We start from the raw sequence: 16,685 nt of genomic DNA on the forward strand, positions 1-16,685 counted from the left end.
TTTTGGCAAACACATTTTTCTTGAACATATATTTCTGCAACCTCAGCATCATAAAGTTTCTTTTGCTGCTCAAAACTAAAATGCATCAAAATGACATTGAGCATTGAAAAACAGCCGCCTGTACCTCCACTGAGTAGGACATATTGTCATTTGTTGTGTCATTGATTCGAGAGAAGAGATCCTCGCACAGCTGCAGAGTACGAGAAAGACAAAGAAAAAAGTTACAATTCTGTAACACTAGTACCATCTGCATTATTTAAATTTTCAAACTGTTTATAAAAAGAAATATTTTACCCAAAATAATATTTGGGGAAAGGCTTATTAATTGAAAAAAAAGTGATCTGGGTAAAATATAAATTCCAACCCAATCTTAAATCAAGGTTTTTAATGGAGATGTGTGATATTGCAGAAGGAACGTTTCCTAGCAGCTACATCTGGGAACTGGGCATGGATAGCCTAAAGAAAAGGAGGGGCAGAGGGGACATGATAGCTGTATACAGATATATGAGGGGTTGCCACAGAGAGGAGGGGGCCACTCTATTCTTCAGAGCACCAGAGGGCCGGACGAGGAACAATGGCTGGAAGCTGACCAAAGAGAGATTCAACCTAGAAGTAAGGAAGAACTTCCTGATGGTCAGAGCGATCAACCAGTGGAACAACCTGCCTGCGGAGTGTCCAACTCTGGACACTTTCAAGAGGCAATTGGACTGCCATTTGGCTGGGGTGCTTTAGAATACCTGCTCAGGCAGGGGGTTGGACTTGATGACCTGCATGGTCCCTTTCAACTCTAACAATAAATAAATAAAATAAATCTTGCAACTCAAAACATTTATATTGTTTTCTAAGCTATACTTTTATACAAACATACAAGTTGTTGAACTTGTGTGCTAATAGTGGCCAATTGCATCCAGTGATCTACTCAGAGGTCTCCTTACTAGGACAAAACATTTAATTGAGGCCAAATAAATCAATTCTATATGTTCTACTGCTACTTTTTCTTGAATTTTTAATAATCGGGGATAAATCCTTCTTTTCTTTCCATCACCTGTTGCTCAATCCTACACATGCCACACCTCTCTGTTCACTGAAGATTTCATGGGATTTTATGCTTCCCCCCCCTTTCTTGATTGTTGCTCATTAACAGAACTAATTCACATGCTTCCCATCCCAAACATTATTTTGTGGATTGGTTTCTTACTTTGACTAATTCCCATTGTCATGATTACCTGAGGAATTATGCCTTGTTGGTCCTTCTCTTGTTTACCCATCATTGTATATGACTTGCCAGCCCCAGTCTGGCCATAGGCAAAAATGCAGACATTATAACCTTCAAAAGCATGCTGCAGCATCTCCTCTCCAATGTCCAAGTATACTTGTTTTTGTGAAGCATAGTTTAGGTCTTCAGGCTGCTCAGAAAAAAAGAAACAGAGATCACCGAGGAAGACTGGAAATGATTCAAGAGAAGACAAAGGAAAAAGGAAAAAAATATTTTCTCTCTCTGCACAATATAATCATCTTGAAATCCCCAGATGTTCTAGTCCAGTGATGGTGAACCTATGGCATGGGTGCCACAAGTGGCATGTGGAGCCATATCTGCTGGCACGTGAGCTGTTGTCCTAGCTCAACTCCAACATGCATGTGTGGGCCAGACAGCTGATTTTTGGCTTGCACAAAGGCTCTGGGAGAGCATTTTTGACTTCCAGAGAGCCTCCGGGGGAATGGGGGAGAGTATTTTTACCCGCCCCCAGCTCCAGGCTGTTTCTGTCCTCTAGAGCAGTGTTTGCTGGCTGGGGAATTCTGGGAGTTGAAGTCCAGATATCTCCAAGTTGCCAAGGTTGGGAAACACTGCTCTAGAGGGCCCCAGGGGGGTAGGGAAGCTGTTTTTGCCATCTCTAGGCATTGAATTATGGATGTGGGCACTCATGCATGCACGATAGCGCTCATGCATGCCCTTTCGGTACCCAAGGAAAAAAAGGTTCGTCATCACTCTTCTAGTCTAATCGTCACAAAGCTTCATCATTGGCTGTTCTGACTGGGATGGATGACTGTTGCTATCCAAACACTTACAGGGCAATAATACCTCTCCTTGATATATATTTAAATAATAATAATTTTTTATTACAATACAAAGATTAAAAAGAGCAGGCATACAGTGTTATACATAATGTATCATTTCAGAGTATAATTATTATTTGTATAGTTGTTGTACTTAAATTCTAAAATACCTTATAGAGAGCTGCCCCTGGTTCCCCATCCCTCCCCGATGAACTGTTAGCCTAACAGTTCTATTTTTCCCTTTTGATATCAATATACAGCTTATGGCATCAGCGGTTGTCACACATTTGTTCTATCATACAATTAATCTAAAGTCAGATTGGTTTGATCTTAATTTTGTGTCTTGGAATGATTTTAAGAACATCTAGTTTATTTACTACCATTATTATTATTATTATTTTCCCTTTTCTTGTCTATATATTTTTACCAGTAGAAATTATTCCAAATTCATTAAATATCTAGACTTGCAATCTTGTTTCAGAACGGTTAAAATGGACCTGGAGAAAGTATCTTACAAACTGTCCTCACAAGACCATAGCACCAATTCTGTAGTCATGGGGACACAATATGCTTGCATATATGCCTGTTTACCACCTTGTGGTCACATGATCACAATATGCTACTTTCCCAGCTGATGTCAGACAAGCAAAAACAATTAGGAAAGCTGGATTTGCTTAACAACCATGTGATTTGCTTAATGACTGCAGTGATTCATTTAGTATGGTAAAAATGATCATAAAATTGGGTAAAATCACATGATGATTTGTTTAATGATCATATCACTTCGCAACCAAACTTCCAATCCCAATTGTGGTTGTGAGTCTAGAACTACTGATACATATGTGTACACACACACACTTTTCCCCCTAATAATTCTTGGCTCAAATCTTCAAGCTATAGATAAGGAGCTTTGCTTCTGGAATGCTTTCTAGCTCTTTCACCAGCAATGCCACCCCCTGTAAATATGTGTGCAATATGAACACAACCTGTAATGCATATGTTCTTGGTCACATTAGAAGGAGGAAGTTTAAAATGGAGAGATTGCTAACTTTTTAAGCTTCTACCAACTGTTTCTCCGAAAGGGATACATTTTTCTAGTCAATACGAGTTCCCATGTTAACAAAATGACCCAACAAAGTCCAATCCGCATTTACAGTACACTTTTTTCCAAGATTCAGTTGAATTGGAAAGATTTATATGTATAGTTTTGAAGCCTACACAAAGGGACCCCACAGCCAATCTTCCCTCCTTTGTGCCATAGTATCTACTTACAGTTGTATGAGACCAGTAGGAATAGTCAAAGTTGAAACTTTTGGGTGTCTCTTTGGGCTGCTTTGGATTAATGATAGCTAGGAAGAAGCAGAGTAGAAATATTGTATCAGGAGCTAGCAAACATAATTTGTTGATCCATAAAACAGAAGTTTCCAAATTTATAAAGCTATACATGAATTTGAAGAACCCATTATACCTGTAACTCCTAGAAAGTTAACATTCTATGTGCCCTCAAGAACAGCTCAGGCTTATCTTGAAGGATCACTTAGTAAAATATGAACTGGCTAGATATACCATGACTTGGCATTGCAACATCAGGTAACAAATATACAAAGAAAACTTTTAAGTACAACATTTTTGTATATCTACACATTTCTTTAAGATAAATCTCTTCTCACTTAGACAAGTCAAAAGATTGTGTTCAAAGTTTCCTAACAAATGTCAGATATTGTATTCATGTAAGTAGCAGTCATTATAATAGATTATTTCCCTACAGACATACACAAAATTTACTATAGTGAATAAATTTACACATACTATTTAAATAGCAGTAACCTAATATGAATCCATGTTATATCAAAAGTTAGGCACGTGCAAGAAATCAATAAACTGAAGCAGAAATATGAAACTCTCTGGGTATTAATTTATTCTGTATGAGGTCAAATCGATGAATATTGTTATGGTAACCATGCCAAATGAAGAAGGGTTTATCAGCTACCAATATAAACCATTTATTTTGGATTAAAATGTTTATAATTTTCAAGTAGCATATTCAACGACAGGTAATCTTGTAATATATCTAGCAATTATTTGATTAATTATATAATAATGAAAGGTCACAATATCACTTTTTAATTTGTTGATATATTTGAAATAGTTTCCTTATTTGTACTGAAAAAGCAATGGGAAAAGAACAAGGTACAGTAGTACCTCTACTTAAGAACGCCTCTTCTCAAGAACCATTTTCTACTTACAAACTCGAGCCTCCAAAACTGTAACGAGAAAAGGCAGGGAGAAGCCTCTGTGGGACCTCTGTAGGACTCTCCTGGGAGGAAACAGGGCCTCCACACTCCCTGTGGTTTCCCCAATCGCATGCATTATTTGCTTTTACATTGATTCCTATGGGAAAAATTGCTTCTTCTTACAAACTTTTCTACTTAAGAACCTGGTCACGGAGCAAATTAAGTTTGTAAGTAGAGGTACCACTGTACTAGGTTTAGAAAAATTGAATCATAATGATATTAACTGACCTTTGTATATTAGAGATAACAAGTAGTCAGGTATCCCATCCACTTTTTATCATCTACTGGAATTTCTCATGATGTATAGATCTACATCTGTCTAGCTATCTGTGAAATTTATTCCATGGAAGACAAAGGCAAGGTATAAATGCCTTACTCCTTTAATAATTTCTTCCTTTTTTTAATAATAATAATAATAATTTATTGGATTTGTATGCCGCCCCTCTCCGTAGACTTGGAAAGTCATTTATGTGAGACTCCAACTTTCTCTAATGCCTTTTTTTGGTAACAGAAATGGGTAAGAGGGACCCTGTGGATATTGCTGAATTGTTAATGGGAGGGCTACCAGCTTCCTATACATATTTTGTATCATTTCAAAATAATATTTCAGCTACTTACTTGAAATGAAGAATATCATATATGTTAGCAACACATAGGGTGGGGAGTGCGTGGAACTATGCACATATGTATGCATGTATATCATATGTAAATATAATTTGTTTGGGTTTTTTATTACAAATACCAAAGTGGGACAAACAAATAAGAGAAGAATATACACTAAAGTGGGATATTTGGCCAAAACCCAGAATGTAATAATTTGCTTTAATATAAAATATTCAATTAAAAAAAAGAAATGAAGAATATCTATTTACTAACTTAAATTGATATTACCTGTGATCAGTTTGTTTGGCTGATGAGGAGAGAACAGCTCTTAAATCATAAAGAATGAAAGTATTTTTAGATGTATTGGTCTATTGCAGTGTTTCCCAACCTTGATAACTTGAAGATATCTGGACTTCAACTCCCAGAATTCCCCAGCCAGCATTTGCTGGCTGGGGAATTCTGGGAGTTGAAGTCCAGATATCTTCAAGTTGCCAAGGTTGGGAAACACTGGTCTATTGCATCTAGGATTAGATACTATGAGACAAGTATAGAATTATCTACTGCAACTTTTTTGTAGGTGTGTTCATTATCTGGGAGGTGCCTTTGTAATGTTACAAAAGATGGTAGGATACAACTCTCAAATCAGCCAAGTGAAACAATAAAAATCTTGCATCAGCCCTATCAATGCCCCAGTGACATTTGATCTTTTTTCTTTGCCTGAGAGAACATCTCATTTGAAAATACAGTACAGTGATACCTTGTCTTACAAACTTAATTGGTTCCGGGACAAGGTTCTTAAGGGGAAAAGTTTGTAAGACGAAACAATGTTTCCCATAGGAATCAATGGAAAAGCGATTAATGCGTGCAAGCCCAAAATTCACCCCTTTTGCCAGCCGAAGCACCCGTTTTTGGGCTGCTGGGGTTCCCCTGAGGTTCCCCTTCATAGGAAACCCCACCTCCGGACTTCTGTGTTTTTGCAATGCTGCAGGGGAATCCCAGCAGGGAAATCCTAGCATCGCAAAAACAAGCACTTCGCTGGCCACGGAAGTCCAGAGGTGGGGTTTCCCATGGAGGGGAGCCTCAGGGGAATCCCAGCAGCGCAAAAATGAGTGCTTCACTGGCAACGGAAGTCTGGAGGCGGGGCATCCCAGCGGTGGGTTTGTAAGGTGAAAATAGTTTGTAAGAAGAGGCAAAAAAATCTTAAACCCCGGGTTTGTATCTTGAAAAGTTTGTATGACGTGGCGTTTGTAAGACGAGGTATCACTGTATAGGGAAAAGTAACACCAAAACGTCTATATCAGGAGTCTAAGGTAGAATTGAAGCTCCTGGGAACATGCAACCCCTGATGCTTTTTTGTGACTTTTGGAGAGTTGATTCTCACTTAGTCATAAGAAAAACTGGGAATCAGTGTTGAGCGTCATCACAACAAAAGACAGATGGATAGTTGGCCTCCCACTCAAGGAGAAGGGGGCATCCAGCATTTTGCATGCTTCAGCCACAAGGAGGGGCAACAAATGAACCCTGCATTCATCATATTTGGGACCTGCTTTTGATACACTACAATTACTGGATTTATTTCATAAAGTCGTTTTAGTTCTTCAAATTCCTTATTATATGTTCTTGAGTTACTATGGGCTTGTTATTTTTTCCAATCTAGCCTGCCTGGGAGAAATCTATCGGAGACATTTCTAACAACAGGTGACAAAAACTAATGACACAGCTTCTTGACATTTTGAAATGAGGAATGATTAATTGGTTCTAAAATAAGCCTAGAACCTAGACATGCCTATCAACCACAATATTGATTTTTGGATAAAAAAAGCATTTTGCGAAGGGTAGCAAAACGGTAATAAAGCAATAGTTCTTCATAAAGTAATATTTACTTATTTGAATTTGTAATATGCTCCAAATTTGGGATATATAATATTTAAGAAATTTATACCCAAAAACTGTGGCTTTACTGAGATGGGTGGTCATTAGTGTTGGGCAAACCCAACTGTAGCTGCCATAGCATGTTAGGATAGGATTTGATATCTGGACTTCTAACAACAAATGCCTTATACACTCCGACTTCATTAGCCAGAACAGGACTGTACATAAAGGTCACATAGTGAGTCTGCATTTCTGGTGAAATCTGCTTAGGAAGTGACTGGCCATAAAATGGTTCAAAGCAACTCTCCTCGAATAACAAGAATGTAAACAGGACGAAGGCTGTGATAAAAGACCTTGCTTTGTGGTAAACAGGAGAAGTTGTATTAACAACAAAGGGGCCCAGGAAATTGGCCATGAGACACATTTGTTCAGTAGAAACTAGTTACGTGCCATATGTAGATAGGAAGGACTCGGAAGTTGTGTCATATCTTAGAGTTATGTTATTGGATGTTTGTGTATCACTTGACATGTACATGTAATCGATCCCAATTTGCATATCCCCCCCAATAAGAGGAGGTGCACAGCTCAATACTGTGTCATTTCACCCGGAGAGAAATGTGTCCAAGTTTTCTTTCTAGGATTTGCGTTCGTGAGTGACCCCCCATGGCTGGGGTTGCTCTAAGTCCCTCTGAAGACATCGTTCCCCTCAGGGACTTAGCAGCACCCTCACCCAATGAAGTTCAGGTGAGTTCGCTGAACCCGAACCCGAACCTTTGCTTGCAGCAAGCCGCTGCGGCATCCTTTTCTGTAAAAATAAAAGGAAGGAAAAGGAAATGGGGAAAAGGACGCCGCAGCAGCTTGCTGCAAGCAAAAGTTCGGGTTCGGCGAACTCACCTGAATTTCACGGCAAAGTTTGGATGAGTTGCTCCCTTTTATTTTTACAGAAAAGGATGCCACAGTGGTGCTGCAAGCAAAAGAAAGGGGGAAATCCCACGATGGGATTCCCCACTCTCGTCCCAGGAGGCGGCGTTTCGCGGTGTTCGGCCGAACCCGAACTTTTAAAAAAGTTCGCGTTCGGGATGCCGAACACTTCAAAGTTCGGCACGAGCCCGAACTTTGCAAGTTCGGTTCGCCCAACACTAGTGGTCATCTTACAATGTTGGAAAAATCAACTTGATACAGAGATATTGGTGGTGACAGCTAAAAGGAGATAAGAAAAGGCAGATGCCAGAAATGTTGGTGGGGGAGAGGAGTACAGGTCAGCTGGAAATGTTGCACTTGAAGCAGGGACAGGAGCAATTGTAGCAGCAGCCAATTTGACCATAAGTGTGACATACCAGTTACCTATCTAGCCTTGTCCCCTCTTCCTCATTTCTCATGTCTTTCTTTCAACAACCCTTTTAGCTGCTGCTTGCCATTCCTAATACACATGGCTTTTTCCTATTCCCTATCCCAAAACATTTCTGAATGAAACCTGCATGTTTCAGTTTTAATACTGATCAATGAAAAACAACTGCTCTGTGCAGAAAATGGTTTATGCACAGCATGTTTTGCATATCCCAAAAAGCAAAACATAAAAGAAAATTAACTAAATGCATAGTAAATAATTGAACATAGAGCAACTGGGATAAGAAAAATGCGTGACATAATTCCCTTAGTTATTTCATGTATTTGTTAAGTCTGTAAGAGTATTTGCAGAAAGTGAATGAAATCCTGTAGCAAACATATTTAGGGGGCAAACAAACACTCTGCAAACTTATTTCCAAAAAAACATGATTCCTCTTGCCCCAAATTCTGCTTATGGTCCACTTTGCATTATCGGTATAAATGTTAAAAGTAACTCCAGCCTATGGCAGAATGTACTCTCCTTGTCACCAGAATAAGGCTCCAGCCAACAGTTTCCATTTGTGCATTATTTGCATGCATAAGGTTCCAGGTTCAATGTTTATATCTCCTATTAATATTCTTGACATAAAAGAGTTGGGAAAGCTAGTTATGAATGGGTCAGTGCAACCATCTTAGTGCAGAAGTCCTAATCAGCCAATCTTCAGTTCTGATACTGTTTCTAGCAGTTTGATCTGTAATGGTAATGAGGACTGAGAGGCATTCAAGCACTAAATGTTTGTCTCTTGGTGAACCATATGCACACTTTAGAATTCTGCACACATTTCTCCTCTGGTGTCAAGAATGTTACTATGGCAATCTAAGAACTGACTTGGCTCTGTCAATCTCTCTTAATTGTTTACTGCATTTTAAACAGAAGAGGCATGAAACACAGTATAATGGCAAGCCTAAAAAAAAAAGAAGCAACTGCATAATTTTATACATCATTTGGATGACCTTTCAGAATAAGATGGCGTGGAGTGAAGAATTACAATTTAATAGGAAAACGATGAATCATTCAAATTAGAAATTATTTTCACTATGTAGACTCCACTGCACCAACGACAGGTTCATTTTCAAAGAAGAAAAAGAAAAGAACAAAGGGCACACACACACACAATATCACCAACTAAGAGATACAGAAGAAAGTGTGCAAAGATAGCAACAATTAAGAGTAAAAAGGGCAGTGTTATTTTAAAATCCAGGATATACAGAAGCATGGCCAACTAAATTATAAGCAATCTAGCTCTAAAAATGTAAATAGCACTTCTACATTCATGTCCACATTTGCTGAATAACATCTCCAGAGAGAGCTTATTAACTCTTTTTCCTCATCTTATCTTTTTCTATGCTAACAGAGACTTGGCAAAACTAACTACTTTATTTACCAATAAATTCCTGGTGCAGAAACCACTGTGAATCTGACCCTCGGAAATAAAATAGAAACATAGAAACACAGAAACACAGAAACATAGAAGACTGGCGGCAGAAAAAGACCTCATGGTCCATCTAGTCTGCCCTTATACTATTTTTTGTATTTAATCTTACGATGGATATATGTTTATCCCAGGCATGTTTAAATTCAGTTACTGTGGATTTATCTACCACGTCTGCTGGAAGCTTGTTCCAAGGATCTACAGTATTACTCTTTCAGTAAAATAATATTTTCTCATGTTGCTTTTGATCTTTCCCCCAACTAACTTCAGATTGTGTCCCCTTGTTCTTGTGTTCACTTTCCTATTAAAAACACTTCCCTCCTGGACCTTATTTAACCCTTTGACATATTTAAATGTTTCGATCATGTCCCCCCCCTTTTCCTTCTGTCCTCCAGATTATACAGATTGAGTTCATTAAGTCTTTCCTGATATGTTTTAAAATACAATTTTCATGCCCTTGTCTTACGTATGAACTAGATCAGAGGTCTTCGAACTTGGTAACCTTAAGACTTGTGGACTTCAATTCCCAAAATTGTGAGAGTTGAAGTCCACAAGTCTTAAAGTTGCCAAGTTTGGGGAGCCCTGAATTAGATAAATACAAACAAGCTAACAGTAACTGTGATCAGACTCTGTAATGTTATGTGGGAATGACCTTGAGGGATGAAGGAAAGAGATGCTGCTTAGCAAGAGATGGTGAGAGATTTGTAATTTCTGACTTGAAATGTTCTGTTAATGTAGCCTTACAATGAAGTAGAATTAGCTCATCTTGTCATGTTCGTGTCTGATCTACTCAGGAAGCTGACAGATTCTTACAGTGGCTGATGCAGTCCTAATTATTCACACATGGAATCATTTCCACACCTCCAAAAAGTTCACATTAGTACTAAAAATATTGTGCATGGTTATATGCTTCATGTCAGCCTGGGCCAAACTTGTTTTTCTCCTGGTATGTGCTGGAAATTGAAGATGTCCGAAAAATACAACTTTAATTTCAACAGCTAATTAGGGAAGGCAGCAGCTTTCCCAACATATCTAAAATTCATTAGATTGGGGAAATTTCCAGTAATAAAGGATTTTCAATATTTTCCTAATTATAACTTGAAGTTATTAATGTATCTTTGACCAGTTTTGTTCTGTTTTGAGGCAAAATATGTGAGAATTCTGAGAAATAAAGCATAAAGCTTTATCTGAATTATGGTTTGAGATCAACATTGGGATGAATTTATTCATTCAACAATTTTTCACCATACCGTATAAAGATATCACAGAGAGACATACATGCTGTACACATAAAATATAAGTATTTGGTATCCCATATCACTTTTGATATGCATACTTATCAATCTGAAAGATAACGTTCCATCTGGGGAGGAGCCAAAAGTAATGTGAATTGAAAAGATTAGCTAATTGCTATGTATTTGTCTTTAAGCAAATTAAAGACTCCAAGGGCATGATTCCAGAAGCAATGACAAGATCCTCGAACCAACATTCAATTGTTTAAAAATTTTGATAGAATGAATGTTTGAAAAAATGATTATTTAAACAAGGATAACCAGAGAATGCATCTGATATATCAATTCCAAATGGCATCCAAGGTGAACAGAGAAAACATTCCTTGGATCTTTTAAAATCCTTTTATAACTTTAAAAACAGATCAAAAGAAACAACTGCCGAGGTTGTTCACACAAAGCAATTACCTTGTTTTTCTGCTCCTGGAAGCAAAAAAATAATAATCCCAAAACCCACAGAACCTTTGTTTTTGATCATTTTTGAAGAAATGAATTTTTCTTCTTCCCCTACTTCAAATACACCAGTCAGAACTTTCCTGTACATTTGCTCAACCACATCCAACTCTCCTTCCTTCCTTCCTTCCTTCCTTCCTTCCTTCCTTCCTTCCTTCCTTCCTTCCTTCCTTCCTTCCTTCCTTCCTTCATCTTCCCTCCCTCCCTGCCTTTCTTCTGTCCTCCCTCCCTTTCTTCCATTCTCCCTCCCTCCCTCCCTTCCGTCCTCCCTCCCTCCCTTCCGTCCTCCCTCCCTCCCTCCCCACAGGTTTGCTATTTGTCATGATTCATTTTATTTTATATCTGCCAGGCGTAAAATGGCCTCTCTCACATATGGTGCAATGCTGGAGAATTAACTGTGTTCATAACAATACACCCGTAAAGGCCAGAGGGATTGAACCAAATAAAACAGCCCGGTGTCCTGAATTAATGATAAGCCTTTCTGAAAAACCAGCAGTTGCTAAGGAAATTGCCAAGAGGAATCAAAATGGTGAACATGGCCATCAAAACAAAACTACTGCAGAGGTCCTGTTCTTAAAAATTTATGGAGCTACCCATTATTATCATTTATTTTTTTAAAAACCCTTGTTGAGCCTCCACATGCATGAAGCCTCCCATGTCATGAACCCATAAATAGGTCATGTTGGAATATATTCCATTTGCTCTAATAGGCAAAATTTAGAATCTAAAAGGAAGGCAATCTTATCCTAGTGCACAGGTGTCAAACTCGCCATGTCACATTGCAGTCATGCGACGTTTTGTGATGTTTTCCCCCTTTGCAGAGCTGCGCTTGATGTATCCAGCTTGCAGGCCACCAGTTTGATACCCCTGTGACCTAATGCTTAAAACCTCCATGATACCAATTTTAGTAATTGAATGCAGGGGTGAAATTCAGCAGGTTTCGACAGGTTCTGGAGAACCAGTTAGGTCTCACAGAGTGGGTCTTCTCCGGGTCCCGTCAACTAAACAATGTTGCTTGGCGGGACCCAGGGGAAGAGCCTTCTCTGTGGCAGCTCCGGCCCTCTGGAACCAACTCCCCCCAGAGATTAGAATTGCCCCCACCCTCCTTGCCTTTTGTAAGCTTCTTAAAACCCACCTCTGCCTCCAGGCATGGGAGAACTGAGATACTCTTTCCCCCTAGGCCTTTACAATTTTATGCATGGTATGGCTGTATTTATGTTTGGTTTTATAATAAGGGTTTTTAACTGTTTTAATATTGGATTGTTATATGCTGTTTTTATTACTGTTGTTAGCTGCTCCGAGTCTACGGAGAGGGACGGCATACAAATCCAATAAATAAATAAATAAAATAAAACCAATAGCAGAAATTTTGAGTAGTTTGGAGAACTGGCAAATACCACCTCTGGCTGGCTAAAGTGGGGTGGGAATGGAGATTTTGCATATCCCCTCCCCAGGAGTGGGGGCGGAATGGGGATTCTGCAGTATCCTTCCCCGGACATGCCTATCAAGTCATGCCCACAGAACCAGTAGGGGAAAATTTTTGAATTTTACCCCTGGTTGAATGCCAGCCTGCAAAGATAAAGGATATGGGGAGACCTTTCGATTCCTAAAACAGATCTTAAGAATTTATTTTTTGGGGGGAAAGTTCAAATCATATAATAGAAAAGGACTTGGATAAAAGATGAGTTAGAACTATGTGAAAGAATAACATCAAATCTTTATGAACCATTATATAGAATAATGTAGAAGAAGAAAGAAGAGAGAAATAACAAGTAATTTATCAAAATGTGAATATATTTGTATAGGGAAAGTATACTGGTGGATGCAAATTGAAAGATGCTTACTGTAAACATGGGGGAATTGTGCCCATATAAGTTTGTCAGTCTTGTTTATCTATGTGTTTTATATATTTCCTTTTTTAAAAAATTTATATACGGTGTTCTGCTGGGCTCTATGGTATGAGTCTCCCGAAAATTCAAGGGTACAAATTTCAGACACACACACACACTTGAAAGTTCAAATACAATGTTCTTTATCACAAAAATTCAAAAGAAGCAAAGCACCCTTTTTGTATTGCAAAGAGCACTGGTCCCAAAACAACCTGGTAGTCTGTACAATCCCCTTAATCAGTCCTTAAGTACTTAGCTAGCAGCTGTGAAGGAACGTCACAGCCCTCCTTCTTCCACAAAGTGAAACACACACACTTTGCTCTGCTTTGGTTTCAAAGTTGTGAAAAATCAACAAAGTCCGGAAACAGCAAGGCACGGTCTTGAAGAACAACGATCAGATAATCTTCCACAACGGCCAAGCCAGCACACTGCTATTTATATCAGCAGCTCTAATTACTGGAGCCCCACCCAAACACAGGTGGCCTCTCTTATCTCCTGTAATATTTCCTCAATTGGTCTCTTCTATGCATAAGTCTGTGTCTGCGTGGGTCTAATACTTCCTCATCTGAATCGACTGAAGATAATGGAGATTGGCTTCCTGGGCTGTGTGCCAAGCCCCCCTCTTCCAAGTCACCCCCACCTTCTTCTTCGTCCCAGGAAACTGCACTACCTGACTCTGTCGGCAATAAAACAGGCCTATGACATGTTGCATCCACCTCCACATTCCTTGGGGCAGGAGCTGGGCCAGAGCCAACCACAACATACGGTAATTTTTTTAAAAGGAAAAAAGAAAAGGACTCCATAGCCTTATGTAGCGCTTGGTCGTACCAATATTTAAAAAGTGTTAATCTTTAAATACCTAATGACAGTTTCAAGGGTAAAATCCAACGTGTTTTACTTTGCTTTTGTGGTTAACAGTGCACGCTCATAGGGCAAGAAACCACTTTGGTTGGGGGAAAGATATTTCCTCTCTCTAATCCCCGACAGCACTCTCCTTCACCACCTTTCAGAGTTTTTTCTCATCAGGCTTACTTTCCTCTGACACTGGGGGTTGGAGGCAGGGCACTAGTTCCTAATGGAAATTTGAGAACTTATAAAATATAAAATCACGTAGCAAGGTTCCAAAGAGCACATATAAACCTCACTAACAAGATCGTCCCTAGTCCAGTGATGGGAAGTCTATGGCACAGATGCCACAAGTGGCACGCAGAGCCATATCTGCCGGCACATGAGCCATTGCCCTAGCACATGAGTGCATTGGTCAGTTGATTTTTGGCTCATGTGTAGCTCTAGGAGGATGTTTTTGGCTTCTGGAGAGCCTCTTGGGGGGGGGGCGAGAGAGGGTATTTTTGGCCTTCCCAGGCTCTAGGGAAGCCTAGAGAGGGCAAAAAATGGACCTACCAGGCCCACCTGAAGTTGGGAAATGGAGCAACGGGGGGATTGTGCGGACATGCATGGAGTGGGGTGGGGCAGCACCGAATTATGGGTGTGGGCACTCGAGCGTGTGCAATAGCATGTGCGTGCATGCTTTCAGCACCCGAGCAAAAAAAGCTCTGCCATCATTGCCCTAATCTATCTCCAGGAAAAGGTAGAAGCAATGATCAGGCCACTACTTTAATTTTTTTTTAATTCTTTCATTCTGAACTACACCTGCAATTTTAGGCTCCTATCCTTTGGTTTTGCATTTAAGCAAAGCATTTTGAGAAGCCACATTGGTTTCTTCTACTGTCCTCTATTTTTTTTTCTTACTGGAATTACTTTCTGTTGAACTCTCCACCTCCACCCTTGTTTTTTTCAGAGCTCCCAACCATCTGAGGTTTTCACCATATATTCCTATGGAATTCTATTTATCATTGCTCTGGATTTTTAAAAAATCCGATTTTCTGAATTTGGCCATTGTTTGTCTTTAAACCAAGACCTTCAGGATCACTTCCTTCAATTTTCCTGCTACTTCCACCAACTAATTCTTTCTTACAGGTTACTACTAGGTTAGGGGTGTTCTGGTTTCTGGTAGAAATTTAGCAATTACAAATAACTCTTATTAAATGCATCATTTCATGAATAAAGAAACTCCATTTATTTCTCTGCTCTCCTGTAATTCAAAACACATTCCATTAAAGCACTCGGTCCGTTATCTCTCTCTTAGCTGCATTTCTACGGAGTCTACGGAGAGGGGCGGCATACAAATCCAATAAAAAATTATTATTAATTATTATTATTATTTCTCACATGCCTCCTTCTGCTTCACTTAAACAAGATTTATTTTCCTAACAGCATAACTTTGAAAAACAGTAACACTGACTGATAACAATACAAAATACTTTGGCTTACTTTAGCATGGCAGAAACACATCCATTTTTCCTTTCAGCAACGTTGAAACTCCACCCTTCTTCTCCACTGACCCCCTGACATGCCAAATACCTCACTACAATATTTAACCCATTCCTCTCCTTAATATCTTCTTCCAGACCTCTGCTCTCTATGTTTTTGAGCCCTTCTGAATTTAGGGTTAACCCAGCGAGCATCTGATTCTCCCTCGCTAGATCCTGAACTCATAGCCCCATCCTGTTGCTGGCCTCCCACCTGTTCTACTATCTGTAACCCCGGGCCCCCCACTAATTCATAAACACTATCTGAATCCAAGTCCTCAATATCTTCATCATCCTCCAACTGATCAGGAGTATGTACAACAAGGTGTAGCTGATCATTTTCTCCTTTCCTCCAAACTCTGAAAGAAAAGTTAGGAATTTTCTAAAAGGGTCATATTTGGCAGAGTTTGTCCTCCAACAGATGTTGGGATAATTAATCATGCCTCTGAGTTATTGAAATTAGATTTAAAAAGGATAATCCACATCTGTTGTTGGATGATCAGCAGATAAATAAATAAAAGCGGCACTGTTTTCATTTCTCTATATCAGATCTTCTCTGTAGCATTGCCAAGCTTATTTACTTGAATATCTAAAGAGGAATGAATATATTATTCTTCCTATTCTACTGGTCCTTTGAACAATTTGCCAAATTGCATCTTTCAACTTCTATATTCCAATCATGGAACTGATCCCATTAGGCCTCTGATATATCTATTAAATCACATTTGGCTTCCTTTACCCAAAGTTCAAGCTCCTTTTATTATTCATATTCCAAACATAATTGTACAAACAATAAAGGCCATAACTTTATGAGCCAATGCTCTTTCTGATTTTTCACTGTAAAGTTTAATAGGCTCACTATAACAACATTTTGCAGAAAAATCTTATCTATGAGCCCAGCTCATCTGACAACACCTACCCAATCTTGGGTGAATCTGAAAAAAAATTAGCAGGATGGTTGACAAGACTATAGACAAGACCAGAAAGTCTGCCTTCCACCCAACCCTAACGAAATCAGTCCATCTCTGCTTAACTAGCTAGG

The 16,685-nt window shown here is 39.1% G+C and overlaps 1 protein-coding gene across 1 annotated transcript in view; it reads right to left on the reverse strand.

Annotated features, from left to right (window-relative positions):
- The window catches only part of KIF1A (kinesin family member 1A), a 126,105-nt gene that overhangs the window by 78,459 nt on the left and 30,961 nt on the right, over nucleotides 1–16,685 (reverse strand). Inside the window, exons 3-5 of the mRNA XM_070754038.1 lie at nucleotides 3,328–3,404; nucleotides 1,227–1,406; nucleotides 125–190 (exon numbers count right to left, since the gene is read on the reverse strand). Coding sequence (XP_070610139.1) covers nucleotides 125–190; nucleotides 1,227–1,406; nucleotides 3,328–3,404 — 323 coding nt within the window. The remainder of the gene's footprint in view (nucleotides 1–124; nucleotides 191–1,226; nucleotides 1,407–3,327; nucleotides 3,405–16,685) is intronic.

This window comes from Erythrolamprus reginae, chromosome 5, assembly GCF_031021105.1.
Source record: "Erythrolamprus reginae isolate rEryReg1 chromosome 5, rEryReg1.hap1, whole genome shotgun sequence".
NCBI classification, from domain to species: domain Eukaryota; kingdom Metazoa; phylum Chordata; class Lepidosauria; order Squamata; family Dipsadidae; genus Erythrolamprus; species Erythrolamprus reginae.